Source organism: Pangasianodon hypophthalmus, chromosome 4 (assembly GCF_027358585.1).
Source record: "Pangasianodon hypophthalmus isolate fPanHyp1 chromosome 4, fPanHyp1.pri, whole genome shotgun sequence".
NCBI lineage: Eukaryota > Metazoa > Chordata > Actinopteri > Siluriformes > Pangasiidae > Pangasianodon > Pangasianodon hypophthalmus.
The window spans coordinates 21,170,086-21,194,979 of NC_069713.1; the positions used below are offsets into that span (position 1 = coordinate 21,170,086).

At 39.8% G+C, this 24,894-nt stretch overlaps 3 protein-coding genes across 3 annotated transcripts; 1 reads left to right on the top strand and 2 right to left on the bottom strand.

Moving 5' to 3' along the window:
• Window positions 1–1,008: 1,008 nt before the first annotated feature.
• Window positions 1,009–5,775, bottom strand: zfta (zinc finger translocation associated). The gene is made up of 5 exons (XM_026936378.3): window positions 5,652–5,775; window positions 4,238–4,756; window positions 3,533–3,862; window positions 2,517–2,936; window positions 1,009–1,735 (listed from the first exon to the last, which is right to left on the bottom strand). Exons 1-5 carry the CDS (start codon window positions 5,773–5,775, stop codon window positions 1,275–1,277), a joined length of 1,854 nt encoding a protein of 617 aa, XP_026792179.2. The 3' UTR covers window positions 1,009–1,274.
• On the top strand, window positions 5,764–16,883 carry si:dkey-28a3.2 (uncharacterized). Its single transcript, XM_026936377.3, has 7 exons — window positions 5,764–5,903; window positions 7,450–7,658; window positions 8,925–11,814; window positions 11,931–12,496; window positions 15,236–15,294; window positions 15,699–16,010; window positions 16,122–16,883. The coding sequence occupies exons 3-7, from the start codon at window positions 9,154–9,156 to the stop codon at window positions 16,193–16,195; spliced, it is 3,672 nt and encodes a 1,223-aa protein (XP_026792178.2). The 5' UTR covers window positions 5,764–5,903; window positions 7,450–7,658; window positions 8,925–9,153; the 3' UTR covers window positions 16,196–16,883.
• Window positions 16,263–24,508, bottom strand: ecsit (ECSIT signaling integrator). Its single transcript, XM_026937254.3, has 8 exons — window positions 24,275–24,508; window positions 23,800–23,898; window positions 23,270–23,684; window positions 21,754–21,977; window positions 21,179–21,236; window positions 19,841–19,989; window positions 18,670–18,790; window positions 16,263–18,428 (listed from the first exon to the last, which is right to left on the bottom strand). The coding sequence occupies exons 1-8, from the start codon at window positions 24,281–24,283 to the stop codon at window positions 18,169–18,171; spliced, it is 1,335 nt and encodes a 444-aa protein (XP_026793055.3). The 5' UTR covers window positions 24,284–24,508; the 3' UTR covers window positions 16,263–18,168.
• Window positions 24,509–24,894: the final 386 nt, after the last annotated feature.

Here is a 24,894-nt window from a genome sequence, read left to right on the forward strand (position 1 = left end):
AATCTTGTCAGTCTTGGAAATGAGAAACATGATTTTAGTGTATTCCAAGTTACAGAAATGTAGGGATGTGTGTGTATATATAGAAGTATGTATTTTTTCTTTGCGGCAAGCATAGTGCATAATGAAGCACCGTCAAAGTACCATGGCTTTCTGTTCACAACGGACTGCCAGGATTAAGATTAATCATAGAGATGGACGTGATATGAATGTGATCATTTGAACATTGCCATCTGGAGTCCAAACAACACAGATAGAATACAGAGCAAAACAAAAGGTAAGTGCTTAAATAAAGAAAAGGACATCAAGTTCATTTCACCTTTTCACAACTTTCACTTCACTTAAAAAAAAAAAAAAAAAAAAAAAAGCACATAGATGCCTTCACTTCCATTTAGTTACATATGAACATGACTGAAATTGGTTGCATCCTTTCTCTCAGTTTGTAGAGAATTTAATTGCATCATTTAGACTATAGTCAGTGCTCAAGTCACTTAAAAAAAAAAAAAGCTCAATCTACAGGATAGCTGGAAAGCCCAGATTACACACACACTCCCTGAGACATGGACTTGTGTCCCTCATTTCCTTTATGATGCAGCAAAGGGCCTTAACCTATATTTATTTCAATAAGACATGGTTCAGTGATCTTTTGGAAAATCACATACCTAATCAGTAGGTAGTACTTTGCCAGTAGGTAACTAGAATTTTCTCAAGTGTGATATTCATTAATGATGATGGGTTACTTAAAAAAAAAAAAAATCTTTGAAATGCATGGAACTGTTCACTCTACACACAGTGTGTGCTTTACAAGGTGCTGCTCTAGAAGTCATGCTTCATACCAGTTCCCTTGGCCCCCCCATACCAAGTGCTTTGTTAAGTGCTGAATGTGCGACCCACTGCATTGCTGACCCCATGCAAAACGATCCCTCTGGTACTTTAAACCCTGCAATTTGCAGCAATCAATAAATCTCACCAAAGACTGCACTGTACAAATACGGACGCATAAAAAAGTGCTTAGGGGGAAAAAAGGTCCTTCATTCTTATTCAGGCCATTGACATCATTCCTCTGTAGGAAACAACTTTACATTTCTCCACCTCCAAGCAGATCACTGCTTACTAACAGAAACCATGTTGTGAAATCAAACAAACAAAAAAGTGCACAAAGAAAACTGTATCAAGCTTACATTCTCAACTAAAAAGCTGCAGAGATCATATTTTTGGCTTGTTCCAGCAATCTTCTTCCTGAGTGCAAGAAAGCATGCCACAACCCCCACCGTTCATTAAACCTGGTCGATCTCAGCGTTAGTGTTAGTCTGTGCTACGTGACCATGGTCCGAGCCTGAGAAACAGTTGTCTGAGTGAATGAAGTGTAGCGTCGCTTGGGTGTAGCTCTGCACTGCCTGCTGTTTCTCCTCGGGACTGTAGTTCAGTGAGTGAGGGTGGACTTGCTGGATGTGCCTCTTGATCGTGCTCACCTTCAGAGTCGCTAACGTGGCGCCGCACACCATGCAGATCAGCCCGTGCCTCCTGCAGTCGTAGTCCATCAGGTACTCCATGCGCCAGCGTACCTGGTAGTTACGCCGCTGATCCTTGCCTGGGTAGTGGCTGTGTCGCCCGATAATGGGCGCTGACATGACCTTCGACCTCTCTCCATCTTCCTTCTGGATGCCACGCTGCCTGGTGGATGGTTTTATGGACAGCGTCTTGCTTTCAACAAGTGCGTCACTGGGGGCAGCTTTTGCTGAGACAGAGAGGAGTGGTCAATCTAAAGTGCTAATAATGTACCAAATTTCACTGCAGGAGTGAAATTTATGTCTATTGCATATGATTCATTTTATGGATTAAAGGAATAGTCTAGTTTTCTTTTCAGCCTAATCTCTATTTACTGCATATATACATGTGTGTATGTGTGATTACAGCAGTCAGTAATGCTGATACATTTCCCTGCACTAAAAAAAAGAATGGAAAACCTGTTCATGCAAAACTCACTTATAACACAAGTCTAACAATATAATAAATATTTATGAATATTTAATAAATGTTCATGAATCCTTGAGTCAAATATATTTGTAAAATAAGCTCTAACTTTGTCCTTGTAGAGATGGAACTACTATGTGTTACCAACGTAGTTAGGTTCCACCAGAATTTGTTTTACTGTATTGCTCCAGTATTTACAAGCTGGACATATGAACCTCTTTGCAAAGCCATTCTCTCTTGTATGTCTTAGCGTAAGGCATTTATTTTTAGAGTGGAGGAGTTGTAGTTTTAAATTCACCTTATACAGATTACTAATGGAATTTAACGAATAACTGCCCTTAGGCTTCCATTATAAGGGCTTTTTTGAATAAACAGGTATTCTGTTATTTTATTAATCTCTATGAAATTCTTGTTTGTGGAAATAATACATACGCTACAAATGTGATGGGTAGAGATTAGGTTAGAAAATCTGGAGTACTCCTTTAACCACTTCAGCCTTGTAGTTCAGTGTTTACTACTTCATCCTGTGAAGTTTGTGTCTTTACCCTGCTCTGAGTGTGTTTCCGGCTCCTCCGTGGCCCCGTCCTGGGTCCAGGCGCTGGCTATATCTTCTCTCTCTCTTTGGCTGAGATTGCTGGTCTCAGGATGGCAGTCCTGTATGTGCCTGCGAAAGCTGCTGACTCTCACCACTGGCAGTTCCTCAGAACACACCATGCAGTAGCAACCTGGCATGTTCGGAGGCCCAATAGCAACCAAATAATCCAGCCGTAGATGCCATGGGCAGCTGTTTTTTAACCTGGTGTTGGTTGTGAGGTGGGGAGGGGCATGTGGTTCCCTCCCAGACCCTCCGTATGGCTCTGTGCTGTGCTGGAGAGAATCAGGCTCTGTGGAAGGGAACTGTACTGGGCTGTTCACGCTCAGATCTTTGGTGTCTGGCTCTGACTTGACATAGTCTCTTGCAGAGTCTATGGTAGGATATGTATGGAAAGGAGATACAAACGTATCTTAAGTCAGAAAAATGACATAAAAATGGAAGTGACACTGTATACTATATATTGTGTGTTCTAAATTCCAGAGCTGAAAGTGTAGAGATGCCACAGTAAATAAAAGACAGAGTGCAAGGCTGGTATTGTGCAAGAAGGGGTTAGATGAGGAACATGTGACCAGATTAAGAGGAAGAAAAATGAACTAGAAGGCGTATTAGCTGCAGAATATGTACAGAATATGTAAAGTCATGCCACATTAAATTAGAATATGAACATAAGATAAACTATTCCAATTCCAGTCAATTTCAGTGCTTGGGATCAGTCGTCCTGGATATTTGCAAGACCTGATCCAACACATAAATAGTTTAAAGTTTAGATGACAATTTGGTGTTTTAACAACGCAGGAGAGTGCCTTTTTCTGAAAATAGCTTTTTTCCTCATGCATCTATTCTTTCATGTTCCTGTTTCTGTTTTTTCCCCCCCACTTCAATGTATCCTTCAATTCCAGTCTATATCTTTCACTTCCTGTGGCTTCTCTACACTTTCCTGTCCAAAAGTTCCAGGTGTTCTCTCACCCTGGCTTTGGGCCCAGCTCTGCAGCACGCGATGTTTCTCCTCTGCGCTGTACACCAGTGAGTTGGGATGCTGTTCCAGCACATGCCTCTTGATGTGGTCGAGATGAAGTGAGGGCAAGGGACGGCTGCACACCATGCACACCAGCCTGCCTGCCTCTGCCTGGTACTCCATTAGGAACTCCTGGCGGAACCAGGCGTGCAGCGAGTCGTTCACGTAGCGCTCTAGCATCTCAGACGACACACTCTGAGTCTCCTGAGCCGATGAGGAGCTCACCATGCTAGGCTCGGACTGGGACTCAGTTTTAACTATCACAGCACTGCCAGGCTTGTCTGGGGGAAGTGGGGAGATTATGTCATATCTGCAGTGTACATCTACAATGCATATTTTGTAATACTGCATGTATAAATAGAGTATATGAACTTAGAGTAGCTCATCTCTACATTAATAAATTTTAACTTTGAATTTAATCATTTTAATCTATTTGTTATATTGAATTTTAATCTTTGTTCTCAATAACTTCTCTTTGTGTTTTGTGTCATTTATTTTTGGTCTATAAAAACACTCTGTAAACTCTGCGCTATATTAATATAATTTTCTCTTCTTATTATTACATAGGCACATCCACCCTTACAGATCTTACATAAAAACAATCTATAGGCTTCTTTGGACCACTAAAAAAACTACTTTAAACTTGAAGCACACACCTGTAGAAAGACTGGCGCATTCTAGTGTCTCCTCTGGCTCTGAGGCGATGGCTGAATCTGGACAGGATGTCTGACTAGTCTCTAGATTCAGATGGTTCTCCCAGCCCGAACGGATCACCTCCTTATCTGATGCACTCCACAGCAAGGAATCGGGATGCTTCTGCCTGATATGTCTCTTAATGGTGCTCAGCTTTAGAGTGGCTAAGGAACTGCCACATACCATGCAGATCATCCCATTCCTCTTGGGGTCAAAGTCCATCAGGTACTCGGTTCTCCAGTGCTCATGGTAGTAACGGCGGTGGTCTCGACCAGGGATACGGCTGTGGCCAGTCCGTGATGCCCGCCCTGATTTAGCCGGAGATGTTTTGTGTCTAGATGGCCCTGGAACAGGGGACAGCAGGAAGGGTGATTCAGGACTCTCCGAAACACTCCAGTAGCTCGTCCCTGGTGAGTCCACATGAGTGATCAGACCAGCTTGACTGTCATCTCTAACATGACCATTGGTCATGTTATCTTCACCTGGAGCAAAACAAAAAGAAAATATATCAACTTTCAGCTCTAGTTTATGTTCGTATGACTTATGCATATCAAATCTGCATTTGTTGCAGTCAACCAGAATAAATGACAGTAAACGACAACAGAGTCCCCTAAAATAAAGTCAGGTGCTTGGACAGATGATGTTATCTGAATAATATAAGAATGTAGTATGTTTGCAAGAGAAAAATATAATTCCAATACAACTGGGGTCAATCAGGCTGGGGTGCCAAATGTGGAAGTGGAGGGCCACAGTCAAGAACAATTTGGTGATTTTCCAGCCTAGGTATCTCATCAAGTTTAGTGGGTGAATTACTAATCAACGTCTGACTGATCAACTCAGTTAATGACATAGGAATTTGGCCCCCCTCTGTCACTTTAATGCCCTGCCCTGGACAGTCTTGATCTGGCACTGGGCAGTTTTGTTATGGCACCCCTGCCAGACTATGCTGTACAGCTGTATCCTGATCCTCTGCACATTTTAGTGTTTTTCCTGTTCCCAAAACACCTGATTCAACTAATTAGCTAATAAACAGCTCTTTTTGAGTTGAAGTGGGGAAGTTTAGCATGGAAAACACTAAAATGCAGCACACAGGGCTCTCCAGGACCAGGGTTGGGAATCTGTGGCCTGTCCAAACAGAGGCACCGTTTACTTCCGCAGGGACAGTCGGTAGATGCGCTCATTTCCGCTGGGTGGCGACTGCGCACCGCTGTACAGGCATGGCATGGCACTGGATTCCGCCTTTGTTTATAGTGGAGCCCATGAAGGCAAGGGGCCATGCCGCTGTGCGCTATTGTTCATCAGCCGGATTAACGCAGCAAACACACACAGCTCTTCGATCTGTTTCAGCACTCTGATTGTGAACACGGCTGTGTTTACCTGCTGCGTGCTGTGCCGAAGCGCTGTAAGGCGGAGTGGCCTCCTCTCCCTCATCGCTTATTATCAATGAGAGGCTTTCCGTCTGGACCCCGGGCTCCGACTCCCTGGACTCCTTTTCTTCCATGCCTATGTGATGTTAAACCCAACCAAGTCAACGCTCCTCGTACCAAACGCTGTTACGAGCGCAGCATTTCGAAGAAGCATTCGCTGATCGCTTGTAAAAGCAGCAGGAAGACGCATTCGCCTGTTAGTGTAAGTGTGCGCTGTGTCGCTCTCTGCGCTGTGCGCGCGGCTCAACTTCACTCAACTTTTACGCGTCCACACGACTTTCAGGTCGCACTTCACTCCGATCGAAGTACTTATTAAATACTCATCAAATGTTCTGTCGCTTCCAAATGGCCTCCTGTGTGTGTTTTTCAGAGGCTCCGCTTGTCTTCAGGGTGGGGAGCCGAGCTTTGGGGCCCCTGGGGCTCCTTAAGGGGCTCCTGGGTAAATTTAAAGAGACAGTACGCTGTCACGTGGCTTCCGTATGGGGCCACTCAGCTCCAGCTGTACAGCTACAGTTCAGTTCAGCCACAATACACCATTACACCTACAGCAATTTCCCTGTAATCCCTTACAGTTCAGCTCAACAACAATTCAGCTTAAGCAATACTACAGTTCAGCCTTTGGCCTCTTAATTATTTATCTGTGATTAGCAAAATTTTTGACTGGGTTTTTTGTCAATGTTTATGTTTTGGTATTATCCCTTCATATAGTTCTTCTGTCCCATCAATAAGAAATCAAGTCTAGTTGTTATTATAATTTCTAAGAAAAGCCCTAAATGCTAGAATATACAGAATCGCTTACTACAAACCTGGTTGTATTTAGTAGTGTTTATACAATGCAGATTTTAGTGGCAGGGAAACTGAATTCCTAAACTACACTTCGAACATATATCAGTTTACACCAGTTTTAAAATATATTTGCACACTGAGTTGCAAGCAGCAAGTTGTTTTAAAAAGTACCATTTACAGAATTATATTAATTAATTGCTTTCTGTCACAACCCAGTTGAGTGGGTTGATTTTTATATTATACTAATTAGTGAATTTACCAGAAATATATGGACTAATCAGCATAACTGCATATTCTTATTTGTTAGAATTACTTTTATATCATGAGATTAATATTGAGAATTTTTAGATGTCTCAGATTTTCAGGGAAAATTGTATTTTCACTCACAATTACTCATGAACACAGTCAATTGCTTTGACACTAGGCACAGATATGAGGCATATGAAATTAGTTTATTTCATGGCACATACTGACAGAAAGGTTGTGTAGACAGATCATTGATGTTGGGGTGTGTGTGTGTGTGTGTGTGTGTGTGTGTGTGTGTGTGTGTGTGTGTGAGTATGGTGCCCAGTGATGCTTTGATGTCCCATCCAGGGTGTATTCTCTCCTCATGCCCAGTGTTTCCAGAAGAGGTCCTGGATTCAACCTTAACTAAGTGGTTAATGAAGGGCCCTTAAAGTCAATAATAATTAATCAATAATTAATAACTCAATAGTTTCTTTAAAAAATTATATATGTATGTATATGTATATATATATATATATATATATATATATATATATATATATATATATATATATATATATATAGGTATTTATATATACACACAGAGAGAGACACACACACACACTTATTAATAATATATATAATTATATTTTATATATATAAATATATATATATAACTCATTAATAATTTGTAAGTGTTTGATTCATGATGAATTCCCTGATGCATTTCTCTGCAGTTTCCGGTGCACTGTCGCTTTAAGAGTGCTCTCCGTTTCCGCGTACACGCGCAGCAGCAGTAGGGCTCGAGCTCTCACATCCTGGTACTTTGCACTACATGGCAGCAGCGGGAGAGAAAGGGTGATCCGGGAAGTGAACCCCACTGTCCTATCTGGACTCCCGTCTGAGCGTCTGTAAACAGTCCAGGAAAGTTAAGCCTGATCGCCAGGTAATACACGTGCATGTTTTTTTCTTTAATACACACGGCTAAAATGATCGCTTTCTATGGCCGCGTGAATTTACTTCAAAGGCAGCAGTGAACGGGCGGAGAGACGGAGAGACGGCAGACAGCGAGGACAAGAGGAGGAAGAACTGATAACATTGTAGCTGTTAGGTCCCACACAACGACCGTTTATTGTTTGTTGTGATTTTCACGGCGGGCTTTTCAAGTCGTTTCATCAACAAAGCACATTCGTGTAGACATAATAATAATAAAAATAATACCATAAATAAATTTAAAGAAGAATGAAAGAGAGCCGACTCAAAACAAATGAGTGAAACAGACGGAGAGATGTGATTTAAAGTGACAGTGTCGTGTGTGTGTGTGTGTGTGTGTGTGTGTGTGTGTCTCCTGAACATCCTCTATGCATGCTTCAGGTTCACTATAGCTACATTTCTTTTTGATTTCGGGTTTTTCCCTCCTACATGTCTTTCTTTCTCTTTCTTTCGCTTTCTTTCTCTTTATTTTAATTTATTTACTTCCCTTCTTTCCTTTTACTTTTCTTTCAAGCAACACTCTCATCATAAGCAGGTTATAGTTAGCTATAACATTCAAATGATCATGATCAATGATAATCATAAATGATAATAATTAATGATAAATGATAATAATAAATGATAAAGATAAATGAAAATGATAAATTCTCGAGAATGCAGATTTGTGTATTGCGTTACCAAAACAATCACCTGCCAAGCCAAATGTACTGTAGATAAATAAAAGGCCATGCACCTATGCATGTATTTATGCAGTACTTGCTTTGCCTAAAAAAAATTTGAATCCCCCAAAAAAAATGCAAATACTGCTCTTAAATACTTACATAAACATTGTGAACACACATTTCAGTAAAGGCAGTGCTTGCAGGATTTCTAAGAGGATTATTAAGCTATACATTTTCATACAATGTGTACACTATAGCACCAATCAATCAGGTACATGTCAGTAACTGAAGCCAGAGGTACAGACTGGAAACCGAGGCAGAGATTTGTAGTACTACACTGTACATACTTCAGTCTGACTTGACTTTAGTTGGATTTTAATGTTACTTCCATTTTTACACCATTTTAAAAATAATATATTTCTACACTTTCTACAACAGAGCAAATGTAGATCTGGTCACTTTGTAACAACACAAAACAAATGTTTCAATGGTGAATGTGTACATTACAAGTTATGCACAAAAACGATTTATTTATTTATTTTATTTTATTTTTTTAGTTGCAGGTTTTGCTCTTGGATGCTACTTTTGGAAGAATTGGAACTATGCTGCAGTCATTTTCTATAAGCCTAAATTTAACTAAACACAGGGAGGAAGACAGCCACAAATAAAATATAATGTGACCTTGTTGCAGAGAAAGCATCTGTCTTAACAAGGGACACCTTCTTTGTAGGATTTGATGTGTACATCATTAAACTGTGGTGAGGGAGGAGGGAACAAACAGTAGGTATGTCTAAGACAACGACCTTGATGAGGCACCGATACCGGCCTGTGTCGGAATTCGATGAAGTCACTCTGGCCTCTAAAAGGGAATACTGGAGAACTAAGAAAAGGGAGCAGAGAGCAAGGCTGTCCAAGGCCAAGAAGAAGGTTAAAGCTCCAAACACAGGAATCTGTAAACCTGTGTGTACAGATGGACATGTGCCTCCTTGTGAATTTAGTCCTACTTTGCTCAATAGTGATGGTTCATACCAAACAAATGTTGCACAAAATCAGACCAAGGGTATGGTGATTTGTAAAAAGCAGATGAAAAGCTTGACCACTGAAGAATCAAACATGGAAGCTTCCATGATCAAACTTAATGGGGCACCACTCACCAAGGGCTTACCAGTGCCTGCAGCATGCATAAAGGTACACCCAACCAGCACAACACCTCGACAGACACTGAACAGATCATCAGCCTTTAACGGCAACCTCTCAAGCATTTCTCAGATAAGTGCTGTATCCCAGCTAGCACCAAAGTGCAGCAAACAAGCCCCTCAAATTAAATGCTGTGTAACACCCAGGTCCTTGGCCTTTGTGGAATGTAAGTTTGATAAAGACCAGCGCATCCTAGCAAGAAGTGGTACCAATACAAATAGAAATGCTGGTGCCAACGTTCCGGTATGCAGCATGGTCGTGTGCAAAACCACAGAAGTGGCCATGACTGAAGAGGAGAAGGTTGCTAAGCGTAGGGAGAACTGGCGTATCAAAAAACGAGAGCAAAGGGCAAAACGTGCTGAGAAGCTGAAGATGGATCGAGAAAAGCTGCAAAGTTTTGAAAAAGGACAACAGGAAACAGAGAAGCTTTCCTGTGCTGCCCCAGCACATTCATTATCTCCTGTGAACACAATGGCTTTGAGAGGAGCCAAGCAATGTAACTCTGGGATGTCTGTTGACTCAAGACTGAGTGCTGGAAAACCATTACATTATGGAGTCAGAGTGGAAAGAGATAAATTATCAACCCAAAGACCCTATAAACCACAATCAGTGGTTTTAAAACTAGCCGAAAGGCAAAGGTTAATAACCAAAAACCTCTCCTCTGTTGCAGTTTATAGCACAAATCAATTTCAGGATTCAAAACAAAATCATATGGCCATATCTTCAGGGGTTTCTCTGCAGCCTTTAAGATCTACCCAAGCAAGTGGGCAATCCAAAATGCCGCAACAGAGGTTTGTCCGAATTCAAAGGCGGCGTGGTTTACCACAAGGGAATGAGACAGCCGAGGAGCGACTTGCCAAGCAAAGGGAGTATTGGCGTATCAAAAAGCGGGAGCAAAGAGCAAAGCGTTCTTTGGTATTGAAAGGCCGCTTGAAGGACCGGGATGCGTTTAATTGGCGTGCAAAGCGCTACCAGATCATAATGGAGCAAATGCGAAAGACACCAACAGGCCTCCAGAAAATACCACAACCAAATAAAAACACACTCCTCAACACCTCTAATCCTATTAGTAGCTTTATCAAAGAGGATGGCACAGTAACTGTCACCATGTCGAAGACTACAGCTGAGAAAGGTCCACCTGCCATAAGCTGCAGTTTATCATCTGTGAAATTATCAGAGTCATCTGGTCCACCTATGTCACAAAATTTAATTAGGACCAGAGCCAGACCTGTTCTACATAGCATTCCAAATAACACAAATGTGTCAGCAAATCAGCGAAGAACTCGAAGGTCAACTGGTCAGAACATTACTGCTTTTGATCCTGTGGTTGGGTCAAAAGTAGCCAGTGGTACAGAAGATGCTACGATTCTTACAAGTTCAACAGAAGCCACCCAGACTGAAGACCTAATTGCAGAGAATAGGACAACTTTTAAGACGGAGTTGGAGAGCTGTGATTCCAGTTCAGCTGTTACCCCAGGTTTGGTCTCAACACCATGTGATACCACAAAACAAGAACCCATTTATCCCTCAATAGCTATGGTATGTTCCCTCAAAGAACAAAGTCAGACTATGAACATTAAAGACACAAAATCTGTACCTTCCTGTCCCCAGACCAGTGCTGAGGCGGAGCCTTGTTCGAATAGTGACAGCCAGTCCACCACTCTCTTAGTGGTGGCATCTATGAAAAAGCTCCTGGAAGAATCTCTTAGCTCGGTGGGTGACAGTAATAGCTGTTCTATAGATAAAGGTGAGCTTTTGCCTTGTAAAACTGAAGATAAACCTTTTCTTCAGGAGGAGAAAGAAACAGACAGAAAGCCTGACCTTACAACACCTCAGGAATTCTCTGCAGACACTTACTCTTCTGTAGTGGTCAAACAGAGTCCATCTCCTTGTCATTCTCCCCTGCAGGCACAAGACTTTTCTTCTGACGGTACTGTCCTTTCATGCCGAGACTCCTCACTTCAACTTCCTTGTACTGCCACTTGCTTTAATAAAGTTCCAGGAGATGAAAGATGTGAATTGCCAGTGGCTGTATGTGTGACCCCCTTACAGAGGGGCAACTCAGTACATAGTGGCAAAACTTCCGCACCCCAGCGGAATTTTCCTCCTCAGGCTCGTGGAGGTCAGCAGCTGAATGAGAACAGTGAGCTCCAGAGAAAGAGAGAATACTGGCGAGTAATGAAAAGGCAACAGAGAGCAAGGAAGGCCAAAGAGATGGAGAGAGGAAAAGATGCTCTGCGTCCTCCTCAGGTATTACGTTATTTCAGTTATGTGAACTGTGGAGATATTCTTTTAACTGCAAATGTAAATAAATTGAGTATCAAAATCTTTTCTTTTTTTTTTGTTTTATCTTTCATTCAACACAGAGGAAATGTGGCACCTCTCAAGTCATTCACCCGCCTGTGGCTCAGAAGATGAATCACACAAACCTTAACAATCCTGTTATTCTACCCAGTGTCACTTCACGTCCCACCCGGCCTGTGTTAAGTCCCACTGCATCATCTAACCAACAGCCATCAAATGAGGCAAGGCAGCTATTGTTTGAAGGACAGAAGGGTAAGACTAAATATTCAGAGGTGTCTCAGGTGAACAAATGGCAGCTACAGGTTCAGGGAAATGTTCCTACTTCAGCCACCAGACCAGGTACTGTGACCTCCATTCCGATGAATAATGTAAAGCTGTCAGATCCTCAAATACAGACTAGAGGGTCCTCAATGACCAAATTAAAAAGTAATCAAAGCCAATTAAAGATAACTGCAAATCAAGAACTAGATCCTGATGACGTTATACAAAGGAAGAGGATGCATTGGAGAATAAAGAAGCAGGAGCAGCGAGCTCGGAAGGCGGCACGGGAAAGAGAGCTCAGCCACCAGACAACACTCAACCAATCAAGACACAGCTGGTCAAACAACGTTACACATGTAGTTCAAAGGTAAGTAATTACGTAGATATATAAAGAGCTGTAGTACCAGCAACCTAACATTATTGACTTTGATTCGGGGCAGTGGCTTTAGGGAAATCTGTGCCTAAGTCAAACCATGTTAGGAGTATTTAACTGACCAATTCATAAAAATACAATGAAAGTACACACCAGTAACCATGTACCTAGATTCATATAAGCACCTCAAGTTATATGGTTACGCAATATACACTTACTATAAAACAGTTCATCCCTTGAACATTTTTCTTTTTTTAATTTTGTTACAACATGGAGTCATTATGTATTTACATTTTTTACACTCAATAACACAAAGTATTTTTAAAGTAAATGTGAAAAAAGAATCACTTCTTGTTACAGTTAAAAACAAAATATTATTATATAAAAATGAAAAAAAAAACAAAGTGAATCTGTCCAGAACCGGCTGTCCTCTGCAACTCAGTGCAAGTTGGGTCAAAAATATTTTATAAACACTGTGCCCAAATATTGGCAGATCTGTGTCAGGATAGTAAGGCTAGATATTAATGCACAAAAGCATGTGTAAAGCATGTCCAAAAAATCTAGTAGTAATGAACAGGGAAGTTTGGTCTTCTCTTCAGCTGCCAATTCAAATGAAGATGTCTAACTTCCCTGTTGACAGCTACTATATTTTTGGAAGTGGATTGTGTTGGTAAGTGGAAACAAACAGTGAAAAGAAGAAGATGAAAGTAACCATGGTGAAAAAATATTTATTTTCAAGCAGCTCTCTCAGTTACTGCAGTAGGGTTCAGGCAAATGTCCTGGTCCACAGAGGAATAGGGAGACAATCACTCACCTATAAAATACACAGCTGCACATACACTATACATGTTGTATAGTGATAGACATCAGGAGTTGATAAATCAATAGCCCGATAAATAATTCACACTTGTCTAATGGACAGACAGGTTCATTAGGCTGTTCATATAAGGGCACTAGCCTTTTTTTTTTTTTTTTTTTTTTTTTTTTTTGAACTTCACTTGGTCAAAAAGTACCTCAGTCCTGTTGCACATGTGACTCTTTTTCAAATCCTGCTGCACTATAAACATGCAAACTGAGGAAGTGATCTGGCTGTTGGTAGGAACTATTTTTTACTACACATATTAATCAACTTGAATGAAAGCTAGACAATCTTTTCAGAATCGAGAGGACTAAGGTGTGTGGAAACTGACAGAATACAGTACAGTGCAGCACAAAACTATAACGCTAACACTAGCACAACACAGTCATATTGCATTTAAACACTTAACTGATGCTAGCTCAAATAATGTCTTTACAAGTGAGCACCACAGCTCATAGCCAAACACTTTTTTTGAGGGTGATCCTTCATCACCAGAGACATTATTAGGAGAGGATAAAGTGGATGTGGCTATGTAAAATCACCCAATTCCAGGCATTCAAGTACTTGCTTATTTTCCATAGTCTGTATTAATGCACATAATTAGTTCATCATTCTTTTGAGTTAATCTGTTAGTTGCTGCTTTTTAGCCTAGTTAATTGTGGGCTTACTAATCAATTTAATATTTGTACACATTAAAAAAAGTTGCACTTCCTGGGAAACCAGTACCAGCTTTATACAGTCCCCTCCAAAAGTATTGGAACGACAAGGCCATTCTATTGTTTTTGCTATACACCGACATTTGGGTTTGAGATCAAAAGATGAATATGAGGTAATAGATCAGAATTTCAGCTTTCCTTTCCTGATATTTACATGTAGTAAATATCAATATATGTGTTAAAACAACCACCCAATTTTTGGATGAGTCTAGGAACAGATAGTCTTAAAGTAAATAACACTTAATATTTGGTGACATATCCCTTGCTTACAATAACTGCATCAAGCTGGTGACCCACTGACATCACCAAACTGTTGCGTTCTTCTTTTGTGATGCTTTTCCAGACTTGTATCACAGCTTCTTTCAGTTGTTGTTTATTTTGGGGGGTTTCTCCCTTCAGTCTCCTCTTCATGAGGTGCAGTGCATGCTCAGTTGGGTTGAGGTCTGGTGATTGACTTGGACAGTCTAAAACCTTCCACTTTTTTCCCCTGATGAAGTCCTTTGTTGTGTTGGCAGTGTATTTTGGGTCATTGGCTTGTTGCATGATGAGGTTCCTCCCAATTAGATTGGATGTATTTCTCTGTAAGTTGGCAGACAGAATGCTTCTGTAGATGTCTGAATTCATTCTGCTGCTACCATCATGACTTACATCATCAGTAAGGATGAGTGAGCCCATTCCAGAAGCAGCCATGCAAGCCCAAGCCATGACACTACCTCCACCATGCTTGACCAATGAGCTTGTATGTTTGGATCATGAACAGATCCCTTCTTCACACTTTGGCCTTTCCATCACTTTGGTAAAGGTTAATCTTGGTTCCAGAACTTTTGTGGCTCATCTCTGTATTTCTTTGCGAATTCCAATCTGGCCTTCCGATTCTTACTGCTGATGAGTAGTTTGCATTTGTGGTATGGCCTCTAGATTTCTGCTCTTTAAGTCTTCTTCAAATGGTGGATTGTGATCCCTTCAGTCCTGCCTTGTGGAGATTGTTGGTGATGTCACTCTTGTTTTTAGGTTTTTCTTCACAACTCTCACTGTTTATATTCAGTGTATAGCAAAAACATGTCTTTCCTGTTCCAATACTTTCTGAGGGGACTGTACATTAATGTCATCATTTGATGGTGCAGGTTTGGTGTGTGATTCAGCTTTTTTGATTTGCAGCATACCACCAGAGAGACTGGACTACATGCCTGAAGAGTGTCAGACTACATCAGTGAAAGGTATAGCGTTCCTTAACTTAAAGGTTTAAAGAAAAGCATATAATTTCCTTCTAGTAAGTATTGTTAGCACTGTCCCTTTTATTGTTCTCCTAGACATTTTAAAATGAAAACATTTATTATTCTCAAAACCTTTTCGTGGACAAATACAACTACTACCCATCTAATTATTCTGAAATTCTTATTTTACTTTTTTTTTTTTTTTTTTTTTTTTTAAGTTTGAAAAACTTTTCATGATCAAATAAGCTATACTAATCTAATCTGCCAGGCATTAACCTTGCATACAGTTTTTGTGAAGCCAATTTTGATAAACACTTATTGAAACAAATTAGATTTGGTGCTTGGTGGAGCTTTCTGAGGGCAGTCCATTGCCTTTACTCATCTCTAGTAATCACATCTCTTTCCAGATGAAGCAGAAATATGTTATATTCCTGATGATGATTGTTCAGATGAGCCCTTGTCAGAGGACAAGTGGAGAAGCACCTACCTCATGGATTACGATCCTGTAAACCAGCTGCTGGTGTGCATGGTGTGTGGGGAACAGCAGTACACCTTTAGTGCAGAGGTAGTGAGAGCTCATATAGAGGAAACCCACCCTGGCACTCTGTCATTGGAAGAGGCTGAGCGTCAACGCATCCTAGAAGCCTGGGATGAGCAAGTGGCAGTGAGAGAGCGCTTCTTCACCAACCAGCTGTGGCAGAACAGCAGTGTCCTCAAAGGTAATGGAATGTATTGATTGTGCACAGTTTTTTTTTTTTTTTTTAAACTTTTAAGGTAATTGGAAATCATTTGTACCAGTCACATAACGATACTGGTTATCTTGTTTACAGAACAGAGCTCGAGGCACACAGCTGAGGTCGAAGTGATTCTGGGCCAAGATGACAAAGCAGATCAATCTAAATAAGTCTTGGTTTGCTGATAGAAAACAAGGTAGTGTGAGAAATGACATTTTCCACAAGAATGTCAAAATCTGGAAATCTGAAATGTATTTGTTAAGCAAAACACAAAAGCACAGAGGGACATTTGAGGCATACTCTGCCTGAGCATGTTAAAGCTCTTTTTATAGTAAACACCAAACACATGGTGTTTTCATCTGGATTGTACTGCATTGCTGTATTGCAAACTTTTTCTTAGAGAGGGGACAAAGTGATACATCCAATATAAATGCGTGCAAATGATATCAATTTTATACATTTATGTTTACATACATTCATCTATGTGCATCCATGTATTCATCTGTGTTTAACATTCAACATTAACCTCCATAGCTGTTTGTGTTCTGGATCTTTCACAAACTGAGGAGTCGAATTTGAGATACTGTAGACCTCTTCAATGGCATGCTGTTTCTTTCACCCTGGTGCTTATCATTTCCTCAGAGCATTGCCTTCCTTTTTTAAGATGTTACTATTTAATACTACATACTTACACACACCCACACACCTGTTACGTTACATAGTGATCTCACTGAACCATTCATGTTAATGATGTTTAAGTGTGCATTTGCTATACATACAGCAATTATTTCTGTTTTAATAAAAATCTTTTTGTTCTGGGAAAAGAATAAAGAATTTGGTATTCATTTTACTTTCTGACTCTTGTGTCACATCTGAACTCTGTTTAGTCACAAGATTTAAAGGTCGATATTAGAACACTTAAATAGTAAATTTTAAGGAAGTCAGTGAGTTTCTGTTGGATGATGGAGGCATGAAGGCATGTTTTTTATAGCTCGTATGCTATAAAAAACATAACGGCATTAAATATGTTTGGGACATATTTTAACATGTTTGGGGAAAATATGACTAGAGATGAGAAAAGCAGATTGCATTTATACTCAAAAGCTCAACAGGTTTAGTGGTTTTATCTTGAAAGTTTGACAAATGTCATTTAATTTAATTGGGGAAATACCTCTAAAATGTTTGGAGGGGGTTAAATCAGAAGGATGGCAATGACTAATATAAATGAGTAATAGGAAATGAAAATTATATATAGTACATTTAGAAATTCTTAGAATAGTGAAGAGCAATATAAAAATAGGATACACCAATTCTTATTTACTTATTTAATTACTTATTTAAAAAACATAAACCAAACTGAAATCTACATCAGAATTGTATTGGAACAGTAATCTGCTTTATAAAAACTGGTTTCAGTAATACAGCTTTGAAATGATATTTATATACTTACTGCCTCACATCTGTTGTTAATCATACTTAGTCAAAACTAATCCAGCACATTTAACTTTCATTTCCCTTTGCATCAGGTGAAAACAAGTTTGCACACCATTCTTAGATTTGCAGAACTTATGACAAATGTAAATTCCTCAGAAATCTCTTGTTCAGTTTTGTTCTGGACAGAACCTAGTTTCTCAAAGCACTGTAAAAATAACACCATCTTAACTGCTAGAGTGTTCGATCTGATGCTCGCTCTACCATGTAACAACACATTAATGGTTAGTTGCTTTACAGAAACTTGTCCCCAATGTTTCCACCAAAGACTGCAGAAACAGAACAGGGATGTATAAAGAGAACTTATTTATTTTACTGATAGCTTTTAGCAAACTCACACAAACAACACTATGCAACCTTCAGTAGGGTACCTTTCTCATGAAATTATCTTAACACCAGTCTCAAATATACTTTCAAATGGTATACTCTATGGTATAATCTGTGCAGCTCTATGTGAACTGAAAGAAAAAACGATAGTAGTATCTGAATTGAGAGCCAACACAAAGCATCTTGTTGTAGCCAAATAATCTTAGTTTATTTAACAAATAAGGTTACCAGCATTTGGCTACTCGAGGGACAAACCAGAGCCCAAGGCCTTTGTCTAGCTCTTGACTAATTTCCAAAAACACACACTCCACTGACTGCTGCCCAGTCACCGCTTCATACCCTGTGAGTGCAATACTTCCTCCTCTATGATGTGCTCGTCTTCAGCTCCCGGATGTTGATTTTGTTCAGAATCATGGCGAGTATCTTCAGCTTTCTGCAGTTCTCTGAATCCAGAATCGAGACGAAACACAGTGGGAACCTGCCCTAAGACTGGGTTGTTCTCCTGCAGCCCACTGATCCACTTGGCTAGTGTAGCCTGATCACCCTGTCCTGTCATGCACATGGCATAGACTGCCCCTTCCACCACTGAGCAAAAGAAATCAGACATCACTTTCACCAGTGTATCTGGATTCTTTTGTATCTTGCTTAATGAGAATATGCTATTAATCAGAAATACACAGTGGAGTTAAGAATATCTTAAGCATATGATATGTTAAACTGAATATAATCACGTTTTGCTGAACACAGATCAAGCCACATATATTATGGCAGATGTAGATGCATTTACTTTATAACTGTATGGACACTGATTGTCATCTATGCTCACCATCATCCACATCAAATCTGTCATCGTCTCCCAAGTCTCTGTTGAGGTCAAGGTCAATATACTGGGGATAGAAGAAGCTCTGCTCTGGACCAATCAACTCAGGATCAGGATCCTCCTCTTTCTGGATAGGAAAAAAGTAATATCAATTACACTACAGCATTGTGATTGGTCATAAGGTGGTCATTAATGTTCTATAACAGCACGACTTGGACAGAAGGCATAAGTCACAGGTTTATATTAATGCCCATATTCTAATACGTTTCTATAGCAACAACTCATTCACAGGGACTTGTATGACGGATGCTGCTCATAATCTAAGGCTAATAATAAACAGATTTTAAAAAGTAAAACATCTAATTGTGGATATCATGAAGCTTTCTGTAAAAAGACATTTATTCAGCATTTATAGAATGAGTATCAGTGCTTTGTGAGTCAGTAACTTTTCCATCATGAGAAAGTCTTCAGGACTGTGCACTCACAGACATTCCGCAACATTAAATGTAATTAAAACTGATCAAAATTACTATGTGCTGTTCATTAATAAAATTAAAAATTGAGTTATTGGCAAAGTGCTCTGGTATAAGAGGAATACAGCACATCATCACACCATCCCATAGCTGATTATTTTCCTCCAACAGTACACCATGTTGTGTTTTATTCCTTACATAATGTTAACATCAACCTAACAGCAACGTCACTATTTTTCATTTGCAGGAGGGTGAGCTCAGTTATATCACTTTCTGGTAGGTGTTTGTAAATGTCCTTAAATTGCACAGCTGTGTGTTAATGGGACAGTAAAATCCCCACAGGTCATTTGATATAATTGATATTATTTATCATTTTCTTACAGCAATTCACTCGAATAACAAGTGTGCATTACATATAATGAGGGAGCTTGTTCTTTAAACAGTATGGCAAAATCCTTCAAGTCCTTCTCGAGACAGTGGTGATTATCTGAGCCTCTGTAGGAAAAGTCTTATTTTGAAGCTAGCGGATCAAAGGACAGAACACTGAGTTTCTCCAAACAAGGACAAAAGCCAGATGATAAGATAAATCAGTCCAGATCATTATTTGTTTAAATGAAAAGAAAGCCAAAAATGAGTGGAAGGCTGAAATGTCTTTGGTAGGCCAAGCATACGTAATTATCACACAATATTCATTCTTATGGTACCTGCTCTTCAGGGGGGATAGGGTCGGCTCGGAGCAGATAATAATGTACACAGGTCTTCCTGAGCCACAGAGGAAAGGGGCCTTCCACAAACACAGGTCTGTTTGGGTTGTGCTTGGCAAGCAGACCGCACTGCTCTGGACTCTGGATGCCTGTTAAGAGGGCAGTGTAAGGATATATGTGAACATTACATCCTCTCACATTAAACGAAATCCATGGGTAAGGATTTACTGTATGTTTCATTTAGTGCTTTTCAAATCTAGTGTACAAAGTTGTACAAAGCTGTACAAATTTAAAGTGTCTGTGGGCTGAGAAAATCCTTCACGTGCTGAAATTCTGACATTTCCATTACATATAGTTCTGAAAACTACAGATTTTCCTGAACCAAAATATGGTTCACTTTTGCATCTATCTTAACATAGAGCATTTTAAAGTGTGATTACCCCCAAAAGTGGAAAGGGAGAAAATCCATCCTCACCTCACATCCTCACAGGAGCATTACGGACATTTTGACAGTCTGCATCCGATTGCAGAAATGAATTGATTATGCTTCTGCCCATTTTGCTATGGAAAGTAGCTATCCAAAACCATCTGATATTCTAATTTTCAGATTCACCGTGTGAGGAAATCACACTTAGCTACCGAGGTTTTAGATATCTTCAGGCAGACTGACTGTTTTCTTTCTTTTTTTTTTTTTTTAAAGTGTGTTTGTTAAACTCGCTCCTTACCCAACATGATCTCTGTAGGAAGAAATCCTCTGGAAGATTAAGTAAAAAACAAAATATTAAATATATTTTGGTGAAATATATTTAGATTTCTGAAAGCTGAGATGTAAAAATGTATTACAAAATTTGGCCAAAAGTCAAATTTTTGTCTTTTTTGGCTGCTTGCCAGAATTCAGCCACAGCAACATTTGATGGGTTTTCCCAGACCGCCGCACTTCATTCATTCTACAGAGTGTCCAAAAAGTCGTAAAACAATGAGAGTAAAACTACATATACTTAATTTTATATTTATTATTTACAACATATGCTCTACATGTTCACCCTTCGCTCTATGCATTTACTCAGCCGCTGTATTATGTTTTTGGGATTTTGCTCAACATACTTGAATTGACATATTTGCTCAACATATTCGCCTTGGTTCCTGACTTTTTTGGACACTTTCAGTACATTCACTTAAAATCAATCTGTCATAATTTAAGGGCTAGAAGACAATAATAAAACACCAGTATTTGTCATAAGGTATTTTTCTAAGTGTCTAAGAGTCTAAGGTACTAAGCAAAGGTTTGGACTTATGCAAATAAGCAAAATAAGGCCTGATGAACAATGAGTTTCATACCAACGATATGTGGGTGTGAGATCTCCTCTCCTGCCTCTGTGATGTGTGTTGAGGGAAGCTGTAAGTGGACAGAGCAGATCATGGAAAATGAACACCTGAACAGTGACATTTGCCTGAACAAAGCAGGAAAATCAGTTTTACAATCAGGTCTTTAAAACTTCACATACAGTAGCGTTGTGAGTGTAGTAATGACCCCATTTCCTTCAACCTTCTTTGCTTTGCAAATCCACATCGCTGTAAGAGCAACTTTTTTTTCATTTAAGCATTAGGCTAAACATAAAGAACATCTTTTGGGCAATAAAGCAGAGAAGGGCATGGGGTTGCTGCTGAGTACAGGGCACTGATTGTTTCATACCAATCATAACAATCAACAAGTTTCATAACATTTCATCTCTAACAGTTTTTAGAATTTCTCCATGCAATTTCTAAAAATAGTTTCAGCCTTGGTATTTTTTATGACTTGTGTTAATCATTCATTAAAATACTACAAAGCTAGCTTGAGGTGTTAAAATCTTGATTTGGGTTCATAACAAACACATTGGAAGACTAACACACTGGCTGCTCCTAGTGGTTACCTGATAAACAGTAATTTTAGCATCCAGGTCATTAGTGATGCGGGTGAGGCTGAAGCGGGCAAGGTCCACTGGGTCTTGCGGGAGCTCATGAGGCACTGGGAATGGATTTATATTCTTGAATTTGGGAAACCAGTACATGATACGCTGGTACTTCCTCATCGGGTGGCTCTTCTCTCCAAAGATCTGAACCAGGAGGACTTTAGTTTCCATGTTAGGCATAATTCCTGTCAGTATATAACAAAAATATACATCACAAACAATGTGCAGGTTCCCCAGGTCAGACATCATACAATGAAATCAGACTACCCACAAACACACATCATAATAATTGTGTAAAAAATAATGTCATTATATAACACGGCACATCACTATTTTTCTTATATAATTATAGAACAGTGGTGAAATTGTAATAGACTAAATAATTATTATTGATATTAATAATTAATATTTTAAATTCAGATTTACTGCTGTCATTCAGTGGATAATACTGATGATCCAACCTGTGTGTTTCTTTTTCAGTTTTAGTGAACTTGTTATAGTGTCGCATTGAAATATACAAGGGTTGAAACTAATGCTGCTTGCATCTGAACTACAACAGTGTACAGTATTTCTACATAACCACCTCCTCAGTGACTGCACATATAATTTGGATCTGGAATGTGCTAGCTTGACCTGAACAAATACTGATAGGTCCAATGTGACTTGGTGTGTAAATTTCAAACATGAAAAAACCTTAGAAATCAATAATGGACACCTCTCTCTAAGGGGATGATTGGTATCCTTTTCCCCTCAAACTGAGCCATGACTATATAACACTACATTTATCCATGAAAATGGCATCCTTTATACACAAGATTTTAATTAAATTTGCATATGTTAGCCTTATAGAACATACACTGGTGAGTTGCACATATTATCGCTGTTAATTAACATAATTAAAGTAGACAACAGGGAACCTGCGGAGTGGCAACAGGTAGCGTCGCTGCCTCACAGCTCCAGCCTCCCTGGTTTGATCCTGAGCTCGAGTTACTGTCTGTGTGGTGTTTTGTATGTTCTCCACGTGTTCATGTGGGTTCCTCCAGGTTCTCATGTTTTTGCCCACGTCTCATAAACATGCAGGTAAGCTTAACTTCAGGTATGAATGTGTGTGTGCATGATGCCCTGCGGTGGGTTGGTGTCCCATCCAGGGTGAATTTTCCTTGCACACAGTGTTACTGTGATAGGCTCCGAATCCACTGCATCGCTGACTTAGAATAAATCAGTTACCGAAGATGAATGAATGAATGAATGAAAAAACAGACAACATCGGTACACAACACTATGTTACAATTAAAGAAAGAGACAGTTAAAGAACCGGAGGAGATGCTCCAACACATTTATGGTGACAGATTTATAGGTTAGTGTGCGTCTGAGTTTGCAGACTTATCCTACTTTTCAAACGATCACCTGCAGCTACACATGTATATAATTTTTGTTTTAATAAAAGGACAACACACCACACTATACACACACATACCGTAATTTTCCATTTGCTCCAGCACCTGCACGCCACACTCCTGTTGCCTGGGGTAGTGGTTGAACATCCTCTGAATAAAGTTCCGTGGCACAAACACCTCTTTGGGAAATACATCCAAGAGTTTGTTGTAGACTGTGATGTCTCGCTCCACTCCGAATTCAGGCATTTTCTTCAGAGCAGCGTAAATAAACTCCACATGCCCACGCCGGCGGATGTCCTTCTTGTTGAAGGTGTCCAGCACTCGGGTGAAATTGGCTTTGCTCTTTGCATCTCTGGCTGCTTGCTCAAACAGATCATCGTGTGTGACCAAAGATTTAGTCTTTTTCTCAGTCTCATGCTCTATTATTTCCTGAAGATTTGTACTGTCTGATTTACTCTTGCAAAACGCTGGACTGCAATGGAACCACCTTGGCACCTTAAAACGATAATGTACAAAACCACAAGTTGAAACGGTTTCTTATTTACAGCCCTCTCGGATGACAGATGGCTATTTGTAAATATTCCATCGAGGTGTCACTGTGAACACTTACATGACCATAGCAGAGCCGTGGGTCCAGTCGAGTAGCTGCAGGGATAACCGTGGACGTGATGCATCCAGTATGATGGATTTGTAAGAGAAATCTGCTGGCCTAAATGATAAAATTGCATTGTTTATGCAGAGAAAATGGTCTCTCAATTTGTCACAGCAAAGACAAAATAACAGCATAACAGCATAACTGCCATATTTATTACTACAACGTGTATAAAATGTATTCATTAAGCCATTAAATATAAATCATATCTACAAACAAGGTTAGGATATAATACTAAGAAAAGGAAACCTTAGGCTGAATCTAAAATGTTTCTCACGCTGCCATATAGTGTACTAGATAGTGTGTATTTCATAATTTATGGAGAATACTTTTACAGGGAGTAGTGTGACATTTGGGATCCAGCCTGAGAGCAGCCTATGAAACAGGTATTTAATCATGTATTTAATAAGTAACAGAGTGTGTATTTGCTTACCATTGCCATGTCAAATTAAAACATGTCTTCTTGTGTTGTTTGAGGTAAATCTCCTTTATTTAGGAAATGGCAGTCAAAACAAGAATCACATAATTCAGCATTCTGCAGGATATCGGTCAAATCTCCTTCAATCCCTGCACACCGGCAAGATGACTTCCTGGTCCGTCACCGCTCGCGTTCCCCTTAAACGATGAGAAACATGTGCGCGCTCATTGGTTCCGCTTGGCGTTGGTTCCTCACAATAACATCATGGCCTTCTCGGTTTTGCCACTAGGTGGCGGATCGAAACGTAACCTTGTACTGCAGTTGTCATGATGAGTAATCTAAGTTCTGGATTGTGTGTGTGTGTTGCAGTTACGTTATATGTCACCCTTTTTCGTACGAATTGAACCAGTGGCGCTGTAAGACTCCTGTTTAGTAGTTACAGGGGTTTAGGAGTCTGTGTTTCCCCGGAAAAAAAGTTTCACAATTGCATGGAGGAGTTACACGAAATCCATCCACACCTACTGTATATGTGCACTTGCCTCCTTCGCGCATTTCCTGCATATGTGTGGTTTTGGACTGGAGCTACATTTTCAGTCCGTCGCCCAACACACGCACACGCACACACACACACACAC